General features: G+C 60.8%; 1 protein-coding gene across 1 annotated transcript in view; it reads left to right on the top strand.

The window, feature by feature from the left end:
- The window catches only part of dipk1c (divergent protein kinase domain 1C), a 46,914-nt gene that overhangs the window by 20,003 nt on the left and 10,542 nt on the right, over positions 1-16,369 (top strand). Inside the window, exon 3 of the mRNA XM_069915383.1 lies at positions 1,900-2,064. Coding sequence (XP_069771484.1) covers positions 1,900-2,064 — 165 coding nt within the window. The remainder of the gene's footprint in view (positions 1-1,899; positions 2,065-16,369) is intronic.

The raw sequence follows: 16,369 nt of genomic DNA, 5'->3' as shown, positions 1-16,369 counted from the left end.
CGCCCCGCTGAGGTCCGCCCCGCTGAGGTCCGCCCCGCTGAGGTCCGCCCCGCTGAGGTCCGCCCCGCTGAGGTCCGCCCCGCTGAGGTCCGCCCCGCTGAGGTCCGCCCCGCTGAGGTCCGCCCCGCTGAGGTCCGCCCCGCTGAGGTCCGCCCCGCTGAGGTCCGCCCCGCTGAGGTCCGCCCCGCTGAGGTCCGCCCCGCTGAGGTCCGCCCCGCTGAGGTCCGCCCCGCTGAGGCCCGCCCCGCTGAGGCCCGCCCCGCTGAGGCCCGCCCCGCTGAGGCCCGCCCCGCTGAGGCCCGCCCCGCTGAGGCCCGCCCCGCTGAGGCCCGCCCCGCTGAGGCCCGCCCCGCTGAGGCCCGCCCCGCTGAGGCCCGCCCCGCTGAGGCCCGCCCCGCTGAGGCCCGCCCCGCTGAGGCCCGCCCCGCTGAGGCCCGCCCCGCTGAGGCCCGCCCCGCTGAGGCCCGCCCCGCTGAGGCCCGCCCCGCTGAGGCCCGCCCCGCTGAGGCCCGCCCCGCTGAGGCCCGCCCCGCTGAGGCCCGCCCCGCTGAGGCCCGCCCCGCTGAGGCCCGCCCCGCTGAGGCCCGCCCCGCTGAGGCCCGCCCCGCTGAGGCCCGCCCCGCTGAGGCCCGCCCCGCTGAGGCCCGCCCCGCTGAGGCCCGCCCCGCTGAGGCCCGCCCCGCTGAGGCCCGCCCCGCTGAGGCCCGCCCCGCTGAGGCCCGCCCCGCTGAGGCCCGCCCCGCTGAGGCCCGCCCCGCTGAGGCCCGCCCGGCTGAGGCCCGCCCGGCTGAGGCCCGCCCGGCTGAGGCCCGCCCGGCTGAGGCCCGCCCGGCTGAGGCCCGCCCGGCTGAGGCCCGCCCGGCTGAGGCCCGCCCGGCTGAGGCCCGCCCGGCTGAGGCCCGCCCGGCTGAGGCCCGCCCGGCTGAGGCCCGCCCGGCTGAGGCCCGCCCGGCTGAGGCCCGCCCGGCTGAGGCCCGCCCGGCTGAGGCCCGCCCGGCTGAGGCCCGCCCGGCTGAGGCCCGCCCGGCTGAGGCCCGCCCGGCTGAGGCCCGCCCGGCTGAGGCCCGCCCGGCTGAGGCCCGCCCGGCTGAGGCCCGCCCGGCTGAGGCCCGCCCGGCTGAGGCCCGCCCGGCTGAGGCCCGCCCGGCTGAGGCCCGCCCGGCTGAGGCCCGCCCGGCTGAGGCCCGCCCGGCTGAGGCCCGCCCGGCTGAGGCCCGCCCGGCTGAGGCCCGCCCGGCTGAGGCCCGCCCGGCTGAGGCCCGCCCGGCTGAGGCCCGCCCGGCTGAGGCCCGCCCGGCTGAGGCCCGCCCGGCTGAGGCCCGCCCGGCTGAGGCCCGCCCGGCTGAGGCCCGCCCGGCTGAGGCCCGCCCGGCTGAGGCCCGCCCGGCTGAGGCCCGCCCGGCTGAGGCCCGCCCGGCTGAGGCCCGCCCGGCTGAGGCCCGCCCGGCTGAGGCCCGCCCGGCTGAGGCCCGCCCGGCTGAGGCCCGCCCGGCTGAGGCCCGCCCGGCTGAGGCCCGCCCGGCTGAGGCCCGCCCGGCTGCCGTCCGAAATGGTGGAGGAAACTGAGTCCACGGGGAAAACCCATACAGACACGTGGAGAACGTACAAACTCCTTACAGCGCTGGAATTGTAAAGATATTATGCAAACTGTGATGCCCTTAACAACATCTTTCCTGCAGGACGGTGACCAAAACTGAATAAAATACTCCAAATGGAACCTCACCAACATCTTGTACAACTGCAACATGAGCTCCCTAATTCTGTACTCTATGCTCTGACTGATGAAGGCCAATGTGCTGAAAGACTTTTTGACTGTTATTAATGCGACTCTAGTGGGAACCATCAGTGAGATGCTGTTGACTTTGGAGACATTCATTCATTTCTCTCTTTCTGCTTTAGGTTGTAGCGATAGATGTAGACATGGCTTTCTTTGAACCGAAAATGCGTGACATCCTTGAACAAAATTGTACAAACGATGAAGACTGCAACTTTTTTGACTGTTTCTCTCAGTGTAATTTGAAGACTAAAAGATGCAGAGCAGAACGGTCAAACAACAACCTGCAGGTTTGTTAAACATTGTTCTGAGTTCAATGAATATACAGTAAAACCCCTTGTACTTATGGGAAATGGTAGATGCCAGATAAGTGAATTTTCTGTTTGCTTGAGATTGTGTGTTGCATGATTGGTGAACTGACCATTTGAGGCATCAATTTTAAACTAACGTCTTTTTAACTATTTATTTTCCATGGTTTTTTTTTTGTGGGTTGCTTGAGGGTGCGATTGCTTGAATTGTGGATAATGTGGATTTTACTGTATTTTCATCTAAAATTGAAGTTTAATGTCTGTCTGATATAAAATTGGATTGGGTATTATTGACTGTGGTCGGAGGTTGCTTACCATTACATCAGTTCTCCAATCCTAACACCATCTGTCTGACACTAACCAATGACCCTGACATGTGTTTCTGGTCTTTCCATCTTCTGTCATCTTTGTCATCATTGTACTTAAGGAGGCCATTCAATCCATCATATGGATGCTGGCTCACAAAGCAATCTCACTCCCATTGGTTTACCCTCTAAATTTTCTGCCCCCCTCACTGGCAGTTATTCAACGTTAGTTTTGCCTGCTGAATACACACTGAGAATACTTTGAGACACTGAACAAGGCCATTCGGCCTAACACTGGCAGTGCTGCCAAAAGAGAATGTCGTTTAATTCCACTTCAGAGTGAGTACTGTAAATACTTGTGCAATCCTCAAATTTTTTGGACCACTTTTTGGGGGGGGGGGCAAAAAGAAGGGTTTGGCTTTTACACTTGTCAGACTCTTGACCTCAGTAAGTACCTGCGTTATTCAAGGCATCGAGAGCTTGGTTGGCCAGGACCATGTGGTAAGTCCGCAGTCGCATCATTGGGAATTCGGATGGGTGGGCAGTCAAGGTGAGGTTCCATGGTTGGGAGTTTGGATTGATGGGTACTGCAGCATCAGGAGCTTAGATGGGTGGGAGGCTGGGGCTTCAGGAGCTCCAGTAGGTGGGCAGCCATGGTCCATAGTTGGGAGCTCTGGCGGGGAGGCGACCTGGGCGAGTGTTGGGAGCGCCAGTATATGAGGCTGTTGAAGGGTTCATCCAGACATTGTTTTAAACTGTGGTAACTACAGCAACTACTCTGCCCTCACCAGCAGTTCTTGTTAATTCATTGAAAACATTTAAGACATTCGCCCCCTCCTGCCACCTGTCTGTGATGAATCAGTGCTAATTCTGCCGCCCAGATTTTTGCGGCAGGTTCCCCACGACCAATGCCAGATGGTTCGGGATTCAGTCACCTATTCTATTCTGCTCCACCTCCCTGTTGAACGATCCTTCCAGTCCTTTGTCTCTTAACAATGAGAATTAGTGTCAAAACTTGAGCTAATTCCTTCTGGGGCTGGCAATTAATTGCCCTTTGAAATTGCAGAACCTATAACACATCCTCTCCCTCAATGTTCATCACTCAACATTGCTGATGACTTCCTCTTCTTTACTTCAAACCCATTGACTTTGCACATATCTCAGCTCCATGTTCAAGTTGTCCCCTGATCTCCACTGGAACTTGCTGTTCTCTCTCCAGTCCTCCTCCCTCTGCAAAGTTATCGAAACTCTTGAGTTCCTTCACGATAACTGCCAATGTGTTCCAGTCTGATGTTGATATATGGTTCAAAACATCTGCCCAATGTACACCACTGATCCAAGTATTAGACCATAGACTTTGGAACAGAATTAGGCCATTCAGCCCATTGAATCTGTTGCACCATTCAAATTATGGATGATGCATTTTCTCTTTCAACCCCAATCTCCTTCCTACTCCTACAACATTAGACACCCTTACCAATCAATAATCAATCAACCTCTGCTTCAAATATGTCCAATAAGTTGGCCTCTTGCAGTCAATGTTACTGTCTCCCTCTGTTTTGCAAGTTTTTGATGTTGGTTCACTTTTCTGCATCATACTGTGAATATTGCCTTCAAAGATCACCTCATCCAGGGGTGCATGGCGTGATGGCATAGGAAGAAGACATGGAAAACACCCCCTCCTGGTAGAACTTTAAAAAAAAAACCATATTAAAGTTCTTAAATTACTCTTTTTAATTAAAAAAAATAATAGGTAATATAGCTGAAGTAACAGACTATCAACAATGAGAAAAACAAAAGCTCAAGCAACTAAGAAAACGACTACTAAATCGATAGGATTGTCGGAAGAAACTCTGCCTACCTTAATATTGAAGCCTGCAGTCTCTATTTCCTCGTAGCCCCGACCTCAGCGGCAGTCCATTGGCAGGACCTTTTCAACACCAGTGCTGACTCTGCGTCCCGATGTGCAAGATGGTTCCGGTGAACAGCGCCAATCGATTTCTGGTCAAGATGATCAACTGCATATGTGCACAACGCTTGAAAAGGCCCAGGCCAATGGGGGTGGGGGCGTGGGGGAGACAGCGTCAGTTGATTTCCCAACAGAGGAGGAAGAGAACATCGTTGAATTGGAGGATGAGGAGCAATTTTTAATGGAGGAAGAGACTGCAGTATTTCAGGATAGGCCTAGGGTGAGCCAGGCTGCCAAGTTTGAATCTGGATCTCCCCAGTTAGGTTCACCATTCATTGCTGATCTGACTTTACAAATAAGCCAAGGTTTTTCTATTTTGATGGAGCAACTTGTGGAGATGAAAGTACAATTAAAATGTATGTGACTAAATGTCTGAAAGCTGTGGATAAAGTGCAAGATGAATTTAAAAAAGATTGAAGAAGAGTTTATTAACTGTAAAGATGATGCTGATTTCTGTAAAGAGAAGATGGAACAGATAGAAGATATGTTTACTGGTTGGGAAATACAAAAGACTGATTTGTTGAAGAAGATTGATGCCTTGGAGAACCAGAGTCGGAGGAACAATGGTCCTATGCAGGACCTATGCACGTCGGTTTTCTGGAGGATTTTGAGGGACTGGAACAAGTTCAGTTTTTTTTTCAAAAATGGATTCTGGAGGTCTTGGGATCAACATATTTCCCAAATGGACTGAAACTGGATAGAGCTTATAGAGCATTTAAGGAGGAAGCCATTTTCTGGACAACCACCATGGTGTATTTTGATAAGCTGTTTGTGTTCTCAGGACAGAGAATTGATTTTGAGATTTGTGGTGCAAAATGTGAGAAATAATCAGGGGCCTTTGCCTGTTTAAAAAAAATAACAGGGTCTTTTGTATGCAGATTTGAGTCAAACAGTGATTAAACATAGTAAAGAATTTAATTCAACTAAAGCTTTTCTTTGGAGAAAAGGTTATAAATTTGTTTATTTAGGTCTTGCAACCTTTAAAAAATTTTTACCGGGACTATCAGTCTCAATTTTTTTTGGATGATGCAGAGAGGCTTTGGATTTTGCTAATTCTTTACCTGATAATGAGCAGAGTTAGAATTCAAATAAATATTCCCAGCAGCTTGTTGCTTCCAAGGGGAGGAATAGTAAATCAGAGATGGAATCTCACCAGTTGATTGATGTTGGTACTGATGATGACCAAGTGAATCGTGACTTGGAAGAAGAGTTCATACTTGAGATGAATATATGTATTGTAATTTGATTGTTCTGTGGGGGTGGGGGGGAGAAAGAGGGGCTGGTCCAACTGCGGATCCTTTCGAAGTCATCGGTCACTTTGTGGCATTTGTCACTCCTGCATGATTGAGAGAGGTAACACAGTTGGGTATTTTTAAAAAAAAATTATTATAACCGTCTACAGCTCGTAAACAGGCCATGTCAGGCCTGCAAGTCCGTACCAGTTCACCAGAACAATTCCACTAGCTCAATGGTCCTACTCTCCACCCATATCCCTCCAACACCCTCACCTCCAGAAACACATCCAACCTTCTCTTAAATGACAGAAGGGACCCTGCTGCAACTATCTCATTTGGAAGATCATTCCACTCTTCTTTCTATTTCTCTTGGAGGAGCAATTTAATTTTTTTCGTGTATGGCTAATTTAAATTTTGTTACGTTTAATGTTAACAGGCTAAACAACACTAATAAAAGAAAGAAGGTATTGGCATAACTTAAAGTTGAAGGTTGACGTAGCCTTTTTGCAGGAAACTAATTTGTACTGATAAAGAGCATCAGAAATTGAAGAGATTGGGTTGGGCAGGTATATCATCTTCTTTTAATTCTAAAGCAAGAGGGGATGCTATTTTGATTAATAAGAAATTACCTTTTAATTTGGAAATTTTTTTAAGCAGATGCAAACTTTTGATTGTTAATTGTACATTTTTTTTCTGAGTCTTGGGCTTCAATGAATGTTTATGCTCCAAATGTTGTTGATGAAAAAAATATGGTGGATTCTTAATTTGAATCAGGCTTGTGATAAAATTACTGCATTGTGACTTTAATTGTTGTCGAGTGAAGCAGGCGGAGGCCCCGGACTGGGCAGAAAGTTGGGGGCGGCGGCCCCGGTCCGGGCACAGGGAGAGCAGAGGCGGCCCAGGCCCCGGTCCGGGCAAAGGGTAGGCGACGGGGGCCCCGATCTGGGCAGGAGCAAGGGGGAGGCGGCGGCCCCGGCCTCGGTTAAGTGAGGCAGGTGGAGGCCCCGGTCCGGGCAGAGAGTTGGAGGCGGCGGCCCCATTCCGGGCACAGGGAGAGCAGCGGCGGCCTCGGCCCTGGTCCGGGCAGTATGGACCGACCTAAGAGGGGAGGCAGACCCCTCCAGCCCGGGTAAGAAACCTGCATAGGAGAAGGCCACACCGATATTAAACCTACGACCCAAGGACCTCGCTGCCACGTCCCAGCCAGCTTGGCCACGGCACACGAACCATGGGTGTAAAGGGTGGAGCCAGTACTGCGCACACTGCACTCCACCTAAATGCTCCTTTGTGCAGGCCCGAGGACAGGTCAACGTCCTCCCCCTCCGCGTCCTCCCCCTCCGCGTCCTCCCCCTCCGCGTCCTCCCCCTCCGCGTCCTCCCCCTCCGCGTCCTCCCCCTCCGCGTCCTCCCCCTCCGCGTCCTCCCCCTCCGCGTCCTCCCCCTCCGCGTCCTCCCCCTCCGCGTCCTCCCCCTCCGCGTCCTCCCCCTCCGCGTCCTCCCCCTCCGCGTCCTCCCCCTCCGCGTCCTCCCCCTCCGCGTCCTCCCCCTCCGCGTCCTCCCCCTCCGCGTCCTCCCCCTCCGCGTCCTCCCCCTCCGCGTCCTCCCCCTCCGCGTCCTCCCCCTCCGCGTCCTCCCCCTCCGCGTCCTCCCCCTCCGCGTCCTCCCCCTCCGCGCCCTCCCCCTCCGCGCCCTCCCCCTCCGCGCCCTCCCCCTCCGCGCCCTCCCCCTCCGCGCCCTCCCCCTCCGCGCCCTCCCCCTCCGCGCCCTCCCCCTCCGCGCCCTCCCCCTCCGCGCCCTCCCCCTCCGCGCCCTCCCCCTCCGCGCCCTCCCCCTCCGCGCCCTCCCCCTCCGCGCCCTCCCCCTCCGCGCCCTCCCCCTCCGCGCCCTCCCCCTCCGCGCCCTCCCCCTCCGCGCCCTCCCCCTCCGCGCCCTCCCCCTCCGCGCCCTCCCCCTCCGCGCCCTCCCCCTCCGCGCCCTCCCCCTCCGCGCCCTCCCCCTCCGCGCCCTCCCCCTCCGCGCCCTCCCCCTCCGCGCCCTCCCCCTCCGCGCCCTCCCCCTCCGCGCCCTCCCCCTCCGCGCCCTCCCCCTCCGCGCCCTCCCCCTCCGCGCCCTCCCCCTCCGCGCCCTCCCCCTCCGCGCCCTCCCCCTCCGCGCCCTCCCCCTCCGCGCCCTCCCCCTCCGCGCCCTCCCCCTCCGCGCCCTCCCCCTCCGCGCCCTCCCCCTCCGCGCCCTCCCCCTCCGCGCCCTCCCCCTCCGCGCCCTCCCCCTCCGCGCCCTCCCCCTCCGCGCCCTCCCCCTCCGCGCCCTCCCCCTCCGCGCCCTCCCCCTCCGCGCCCTCCCCCTCCGCGCCCTCCCCCTCCGCGCCCTCCCCCTCCGCGCCCTCCCCCTCCGCGCCCTCCCCCTCCGCGCCCTCCCCCTCCGCGCCCTCCCCCTCCGCGCCCTCCCCCTCCGCGCCCTCCCCCTCCGCGCCCTCCCCCTCCGCGCCCTCCCCCTCCGCGCCCTCCCCCTCCGCGCCCTCCCCCTCCGCGCCCTCCCCCTCCGCGCCCTCCCCCTCCGCGCCCTCCCCCTCCGCGCCCTCCCCCTCCGCGCCCTCCCCCTCCGCGCCCTCCCCCTCCGCGCCCTCCCCCTCCGCGCCCTCCCCCTCCGCGCCCTCCCCCTCCGCGCCCTCCCCCTCCGCGCCCTCCCCCTCCGCGCCCTCCCCCTCCGCGCCCTCCCCCTCCGCGCCCTCCCCCTCCGCGCCCTCCCCCTCCGCGCCCTCCCCCTCCGCGCCCTCCCCCTCCGCGCCCTCCCCCTCCGCGCCCTCCCCCTCCGCGCCCTCCCCCTCCGCGCCCTCCCCCTCCGCGCCCTCCCCCTCCGCGCCCTCCCCCTCCGCGCCCTCCCCCTCCGCGCCCTCCCCCTCCGCGCCCTCCCCCTCCGCGCCCTCCCCCTCCGCGCCCTCCCCCTCCGCGCCCTCCCCCTCCGCGCCCTCCCCCTCCGCGCCCTCCCCCTCCGCGCCCTCCCCCTCCGCGCCCTCCCCCTCCGCGCCCTCCCCCTCCGCGCCCTCCCCCTCCGCGCCCTCCCCCTCCGCGCCCTCCCCCTCCGCGCCCTCCCCCTCCGCGCCCTCCCCCTCCGCGCCCTCCCCCTCCGCGCCCTCCCCCTCCGCGCCCTCCCCCTCCGCGCCCTCCCCCTCCGCGCCCTCCCCCTCCGCGCCCTCCCCCTCCGCGCCCTCCCCCTCCGCGCCCTCCCCCTCCGCGCCCTCCCCCTCCGCGCCCTCCCCCTCCGCGCCCTCCCCCTCCGCGCCCTCCCCCTCCGCGCCCTCCCCCTCCGCGCCCTCCCCCTCCGCGCCCTCCCCCTCCGCGCCCTCCCCCTCCGCGCCCTCCCCCTCCGCGCCCTCCCCCTCCGCGCCCTCCCCCTCCGCGCCCTCCCCCTCCGCGCCCTCCCCCTCCGCGCCCTCCCCCTCCGCGCCCTCCCCCTCCGCGCCCTCCCCCTCCGCGCCCTCCCCCTCCGCGCCCTCCCCCTCCGCGCCCTCCCCCTCCGCGCCCTCCCCCTCCGCGCCCTCCCCCTCCGCGCCCTCCCCCTCCGCGCCCTCCCCCTCCGCGCCCTCCCCCTCCGCGCCCTCCCCCTCCGCGCCCTCCCCCTCCGCGCCCTCCCCCTCCGCGCCCTCCCCCTCCGCGCCCTCCCCCTCCGCGCCCTCCCCCTCCGCGCCCTCCCCCTCCGCGCCCTCCCCCTCCGCGCCCTCCCCCTCCGCGCCCTCCCCCCTCCGCGCCCTCCCCCTCCGCGCCCTCCCCCTCCGCGCCCTCCCCCTCCGCGCCCTCCCCCTCCGCGCCCTCCCCCTCCGCGCCCTCCCCCTCCGCGCCCTCCCCCTCCGCGCCCTCCCCCTCCGCGCCCTCCCCCTCCGCGCCCTCCCCCTCCGCGCCCTCCCCCTCCGCGCCCTCCCCCTCCGCGCCCTCCCCCTCCGCGCCCTCCCCCTCCGCGCCCTCCCCCTCCGCGCCCTCCCCCTCCGCGCCCTCCCCCTCCGCGCCCTCCCCCTCCGCGCCCTCCCCCTCCGCGCCCTCCCCCTCCGCGCCCTCCCCCTCCGCGCCCTCCCCCTCCGCGCCCTCCCCCTCCGCGCCCTCCCCCTCCGCGCCCTCCCCCTCCGCGCCCTCCCCCTCCGCGCCCTCCCCCTCCGCGCCCTCCCCCTCCGCGCCCTCCCCCTCCGCGCCCTCCCCCTCCGCGCCCTCCCCCTCCGCGCCCTCCCCCTCCGCGCCCTCCCCCTCCGCGCCCTCCCCCTCCGCGCCCTCCCCCTCCGCGCCCTCCCCCTCCGCGCCCTCCCCCTCCGCGCCCTCCCCCTCCGCGCCCTCCCCCTCCGCGCCCTCCCCCTCCGCGCCCTCCCCCTCCGCGCCCTCCCCCTCCGCGCCCTCCCCCTCCGCGCCCTCCCCCTCCGCGCCCTCCCCCTCCGCGCCCTCCCCCTCCGCGCCCTCCCCCTCCGCGCCCTCCCCCTCCGCGCCCTCCCCCTCCGCGCCCTCCCCCTCCGCGCCCTCCCCCTCCGCGCCCTCCCCCTCCGCGCCCTCCCCCTCCGCGCCCTCCCCCTCCGCGCCCTCCCCCTCCGCGCCCTCCCCCTCCGCGCCCTCCCCCTCCGCGCCCTCCCCCTCCGCGCCCTCCCCCTCCGCGCCCTCCCCCTCCGCGCCCTCCCCCTCCGCGCCCTCCCCCTCCGCGCCCTCCCCCTCCGCGCCCTCCCCCTCCGCGCCCTCCCCCTCCGCGCCCTCCCCCTCCGCGCCCTCCCCCTCCGCGCCCTCCCCCTCCGCGCCCTCCCCCTCCGCGCCCTCCCCCTCCGCGCCCTCCCCCTCCGCGCCCTCCCCCTCCGCGCCCTCCCCCTCCGCGCCCTCCCCCTCCGCGCCCTCCCCCTCCGCGCCCTCCCCCTCCGCGCCCTCCCCCTCCGCGCCCTCCCCCTCCGCGCCCTCCCCCTCCGCGCCCTCCCCCTCCGCGCCCTCCCCCTCCGCGCCCTCCCCCTCCGCGCCCTCCCCCTCCGCGCCCTCCCCCTCCGCGCCCTCCCCCTCCGCGCCCTCCCCCTCCGCGCCCTCCCCCTCCGCGCCCTCCCCCTCCGCGCCCTCCCCCTCCGCGCCCTCCCCCTCCGCGCCCTCCCCCTCCGCGCCCTCCCCCTCCGCGCCCTCCCCCTCCGCGCCCTCCCCCTCCGCGCCCTCCCCCTCCGCGCCCTCCCCCTCCGCGCCCTCCCCCTCCGCGCCCTCCCCCTCCGCGCCCTCCCCCTCCGCGCCCTCCCCCTCCGCGCCCTCCCCCTCCGCGCCCTCCCCCTCCGCGCCCTCCCCCTCCGCGCCCTCCCCCTCCGCGCCCTCCCCCTCCGCGCCCTCCCCCTCCGCGCCCTCCCCCTCCGCGCCCTCCCCCTCCGCGCCCTCCCCCTCCGCGCCCTCCCCCTCCGCGCCCTCCCCCTCCGCGCCCTCCCCCTCCGCGCCCTCCCCCTCCGCGCCCTCCCCCTCCGCGCCCTCCCCCTCCGCGCCCTCCCCCTCCGCGCCCTCCCCCTCCGCGCCCTCCCCCTCCGCGCCCTCCCCCTCCGCGCCCTCCCCCTCCGCGCCCTCCCCCTCCGCGCCCTCCCCCTCCGCGCCCTCCCCCTCCGCGCCCTCCCCCTCCGCGCCCTCCCCCTCCGCGCCCTCCCCCTCCGCGCCCTCCCCCTCCGCGCCCTCCCCCTCCGCGCCCTCCCCCTCCGCGCCCTCCCCCTCCGCGCCCTCCCCCTCCGCGCCCTCCCCCTCCGCGCCCTCCCCCTCCGCGCCCTCCCCCTCCGCGCCCTCCCCCTCCGCGCCCTCCCCCTCCGCGCCCTCCCCCTCCGCGCCCTCCCCCTCCGCGCCCTCCCCCTCCGCGCCCTCCCCCTCCGCGCCCTCCCCCTCCGCGCCCTCCCCCTCCGCGCCCTCCCCCTCCGCGCCCTCCCCCTCCGCGCCCTCCCCCTCCGCGCCCTCCCCCTCCGCGCCCTCCCCCTCCGCGCCCTCCCCCTCCGCGCCCTCCCCCTCCGCGCCCTCCCCCTCCGCGCCCTCCCCCTCCGCGCCCTCCCCCTCCGCGCCCTCCCCCTCCGCGCCCTCCCCCTCCGCGCCCTCCCCCTCCGCGCCCTCCCCCTCCGCGCCCTCCCCCTCCGCGCCCTCCCCCCGCCTCCCCCCGCCCTCCCCCCGCCTCCCCCCGCCCTCCCCCCGCCTCCCCCCGCCCTCCCCCCGCCTCCCCCCGCCTCCCCCCGCCTCCCCCCGCCTCCGCAGATGCTCACAAACTCAAGCTAGCATGCTGGAACATCAGAACCATGCGAGACAAGGCTGACAGCCACCGACCTGAATGTCAGTCTGCCCTTATTGCACATGAACTCCTCATCTTGACATCGACATAACCGCTCTCAGTGAAGTCCGCCTGGCTGATGTAGGCAGCCTCCAAGAACGAGGCGCGACTACAATCTCTACTGGTCTGGCAAGCCTTTGGATGAACGACGCCTATCTGGTGTAGGCTTCAATGTCAAGAACTCTATTGCCTCCAAACTCGAAAACCTCTCTACAGGCCAATCGGACCGGATCATATCCATGCAACTCCCCCTTCAAAACAAGCGTCGCATCACCCTCATCAGTGTCTATGCTCTAACCCTCCAGGCGGAACCAGCAGAAAAGGACAAGTTCTACACTGACCTGCGCAACCTCATTCAACGCACCCCTGCAGCTGACAAGGTTGTCATCCTTGGCAACTTCAACGCTCGCGTCGGCAAAGACTCAGAAACCTGGCCAGGAATCCTGGGCAAGCATGGTGTCGGCAAGTGCAACAACAATGGGCGCCTCCTGTTGGAGCTCTCCGCAGAACAGCGGCTTGTCATTACAAACACCCTTTTTCAGCAGAGGGACAGCCTGAAGACTACCTGGATGCATCCCCGATCCAAACACTGGCACCTACTGGACTACATCCTGGTGCGAGAAAGAGACAAACGAGATGTGCTCCACCCAGCGCGGAATGCCACACTGACCACCGGCTGGTTCGCTGCAAGCTCAACCTTCACTTGAAGCCAAAGCCCAGGAACAGTAAAGCCCCCAGAAAGAGGTTCAATTTTGGAAACCTGCAGTCAGATGAAGTGAGAGGAAACTTCCAGGCAAACCTCAAAGCAAAGCTCGACGATGCAATCCGCCTCACGGACTCGTCCCCTGAAACCCTCTGGGATCAGCTGAAGACTACCATACTGCAATCCACTGAAGAGGTACTGGGCTTCTCCTCCAGGAAAAACAAGTACTAGTTCGACGATAACAGCCAGGAAATCCAGGAGCTGCTGGCAAAGAAGCGAGCTGCCCACCAGGCTCACCTTACAAAGCCGTCCTGTCCAGAGAAGGAACAAGCCTTCCGTCGCGCATGCAGCCATCTTCAGCGCAAACTCCGGGAGATCCAAAATGAGTGGTGGACTATCCTCACCAAGCAAACCCAGCTCAGCGCGGACATTGGCGACTTCAGGGGTTTCTACGAGGCTCTAAAGGCTGTGTACGGCCCCTCACGCCAAGTCCAAAGCCCGCTGCACAGCTCAGACGGCAAAGTCCTCCTCAGCGACAAGATCTCCATCCTCAACCGATGGTCAGAACACTTCCAATCTCTTTTCAGTGCCAACCGCTCAGTCCAAGATTCTGCCCTGCTCCAGCTCCCTCAACAGCCCCGAAGGCTAGAGACATATAAGGCAATTGAACAACTGAAAAGTGGCAAAGCAGCAGGTATGAATGGAATCCCCCCAGAGGTCTGGAAGGCTGGCGGCAAAACTCTGCATGTCAACCTGCATGAGTTTTTCAAGCTTTGTTGGGACCAAGGAAAACTTCCTCAGGACCTTCGTGATGCCATCATCATCACCCTGTACAAAAACAAAGGCGAGAAATCAGACTGCTCAAACTACAGGGGAATCACGCTGCACTCCATTGCAGGCAAAATCTTCGCTTGGATTCTCCTGAATAGAATAATACCTAGTGTCGCCGAGAATATTCTCCCAGAATCACAGTGCGGCTTTCGCGCAAACAGAGGAACTACTGACATGGTCTTTGCCCTCAGACAGCTCCAAGAAAAGTGCAGAGAACAAAACAAAGGACTCTACATCACATTTGTTGACCTCACCAAAGCCTTCGACACTGTGAGCAGGAAAGGGCTTTGGCAAATACTAGAGCGCATCGGATGCCCCCCAAAGTTCCTCAACATGGTTATCCAACTGCACAAAAACCAACAAGGTCGGGTCAGATACAGCAATGAGCTCTCTGAACCCTTCTCCATTAACAATGGCGTGAAGCAAGGCTGTGTTCTCGCACCAACCCTCTTTTCAATCTTCTTCAGTATGATGCTGAACCAAGCCATGAAACACCTCAACAATGAAGACGCTGTTTACATCCGGTACCGCACGGATGGCAGTCTCTTCAATCTGAGGCACCTGCTAGCTCACACCAAGACACAAAAGAAACTTGTCCGTAAACTACTCTTTGCAGACAATGCCGCTTTAGTTGCCCAATCAGAGCCAGCTCTTCAGCGCTTGACGTCCTGTTTTGCGGAAACTGCCAAAATGTTTGGCCTGGAAGTTAGCCTGAAGAAAACGGAGGTCCTCCATCAGCCAGCTCCCCACCATGACTACCAGCCCCCCCACATCTCCATCGGGCACACTGAACTCAAAATGGTCAACCAGTTTACCTATCTCGGCTGCACCATTTCATCAGATGCAAGGATCGACAACAAGATAGACAACAGACTCGCCAAGGCAAATAGCGCCTTTGGAAGACTACACAAAAGATTCTGGAAAAACAACCAACTGAAAAACCTCACAAAGATAAGCGTATACAGAGCCGTTGTCATACCCACACTCCTGTTCGGCTCTGAATCATGGGTCCTCTACTGACATCACCTATGGCTCCTAGAATGCTTCCACCAGCGTTGTCACCACTCCATCCTCAACATTCATTGGAGCGCTTTCATCCCTAACGTTGAAGTACTCGAGATGGCAGAGGCCGACAGCATCGAGTCCATGCTGCTGAAGATCCAGATACGCTGGGTGGGTCACATCTCCAGAATGGAGGACCATCGCCTTCCCAAGATCGTGTTCTATGGCGAGCTCTCCACTGGCGACTGTGACAGAGGTGCACCAAAGAAGAGGTACAAGGACTGCCTAAAGAAATCTCTTGGTGCCTGCCACATTGACCACTGCCAGTGGGCTGATATCGCCTCAAACCGTGCATCTTGGCGCCTCACAGTTTGGCGGGCAGCAACCTCCTTTGAAGAAGACTGCCGAGCCCACCTCACTGACAAAAGACAAAGGAGGAAAAACGCAACACCCAACCCCAACCAACCAATTTTCCCCTGCAACCGCTGCAACCGTGTCTGCCTGTCCCGCATCGGACTTGTCAGCCACAAACGAGCCTGCAGCTGATGTGGACATTTTTTTTTAATTTTTTATTTTTCACACCATAAATCACAATAGCCATGATATACACTTTTTCTTTTTCACACATTTACAGTGACTTTTTCTCCCCCCCCCCCCCTCCTCCCAAGCCACCCCCCACCCCCCCCCTCATCCATTTTAGGTATACAATCTAGGTTGCATTAATTCAGTCAGACAATGTTGTCATTCAACAAAAATACACCAGAAATTCTACAGAGTCCATTCTTTTCTTTCCTTCTCCTTCCATCAACTTAGGTAATGTTTGTCCCCGGTAGGTTTTCGCTATTGTATTTAATGTAAGGCTCCCATACTTGTTCGAATATTTCAATATTATTTCTTAAACTATATGTTATTTTTTCTAATGGAATACATTTATTCATTTCTATATACCATTGTTGTATTTTCAAATTATCTTCCAATTTCCAGGTTGACATTTTTTTGCTACGGCTAGGGCTATCTTAACAAATCTTTTTTGTGCATCCTCCAAATCAATTCCAAATTCTTTGTTTTTTATGTTACTTAGGAGAAAGATCTCTGGATTCTTTGGTATATTGTTTTCTGTTATTTTATTTAATATCTGATTGAGATCATCCCAAAATTTTTATACTCTCTCACATGTCCAGATTGCATGAATTGTTGTTCCCATTTCTTTTTTACATCGAAAACATCTATCAGATACTGTTGGGTCCCATTTATTTAACTTTTGCGGTGTAATGTATAGTCTGTGTAACCAATTATATTGTATCATACGTAGCCCCGTATTTATTGTATTTCTCATCGTTCCAGAACATAATTTCTCCCATGTTTCCTTTTTTATCTTTATATTTAAATTTTGTTCCCATTTTTGTTTAGTTTTACCATTTGTTTCCTCATTCTCCTTTTCTTGCAGTTTAATATACATATTTGTTATAAATCTTTTGATTAACATTGTATCTGTAATCACATATTCAAGGTTACTTCCCTCTGGTAAACTCAGATTGCTTCCTAATTTACCGCACAATTAAGATACCTATCAGATTTTTATCAAACAAGGGAAAAACCAGACTGGACGAGATTAGAATTAGATAAAATAGGGGAAAAGATACCTGAACACATATTATATAAATGGGACGAAAAATTGATACAACATAGAACTTCTCCAGTATTACATCATCTCCTCAATATTTGGAAGAAGATCCATGTAGAAAGAAATAAAACAAATTATCAATTACCAAAACTAATATTGATGCAAGGAAAGGTTGACCTTTCCTTTAGAGAATGGGAAAAAAAAGGGATTAAAAGAATAGAAAATTGTTTTTCAGGAAGTAGATTCTTATCCTTTGAACAAATGAGAGATAAGTACAATATAACTGGAGATACAGCGCTGGCATATTACCAACTGATGTGGACATTTAACCCCT

The sequence above is a fragment of the Narcine bancroftii genome, chromosome 2 (genome assembly GCF_036971445.1).
Source record: "Narcine bancroftii isolate sNarBan1 chromosome 2, sNarBan1.hap1, whole genome shotgun sequence".
NCBI lineage: Eukaryota > Metazoa > Chordata > Chondrichthyes > Torpediniformes > Narcinidae > Narcine > Narcine bancroftii.
This window is presented reverse-complemented; position numbering and strand designations above follow the sequence as displayed.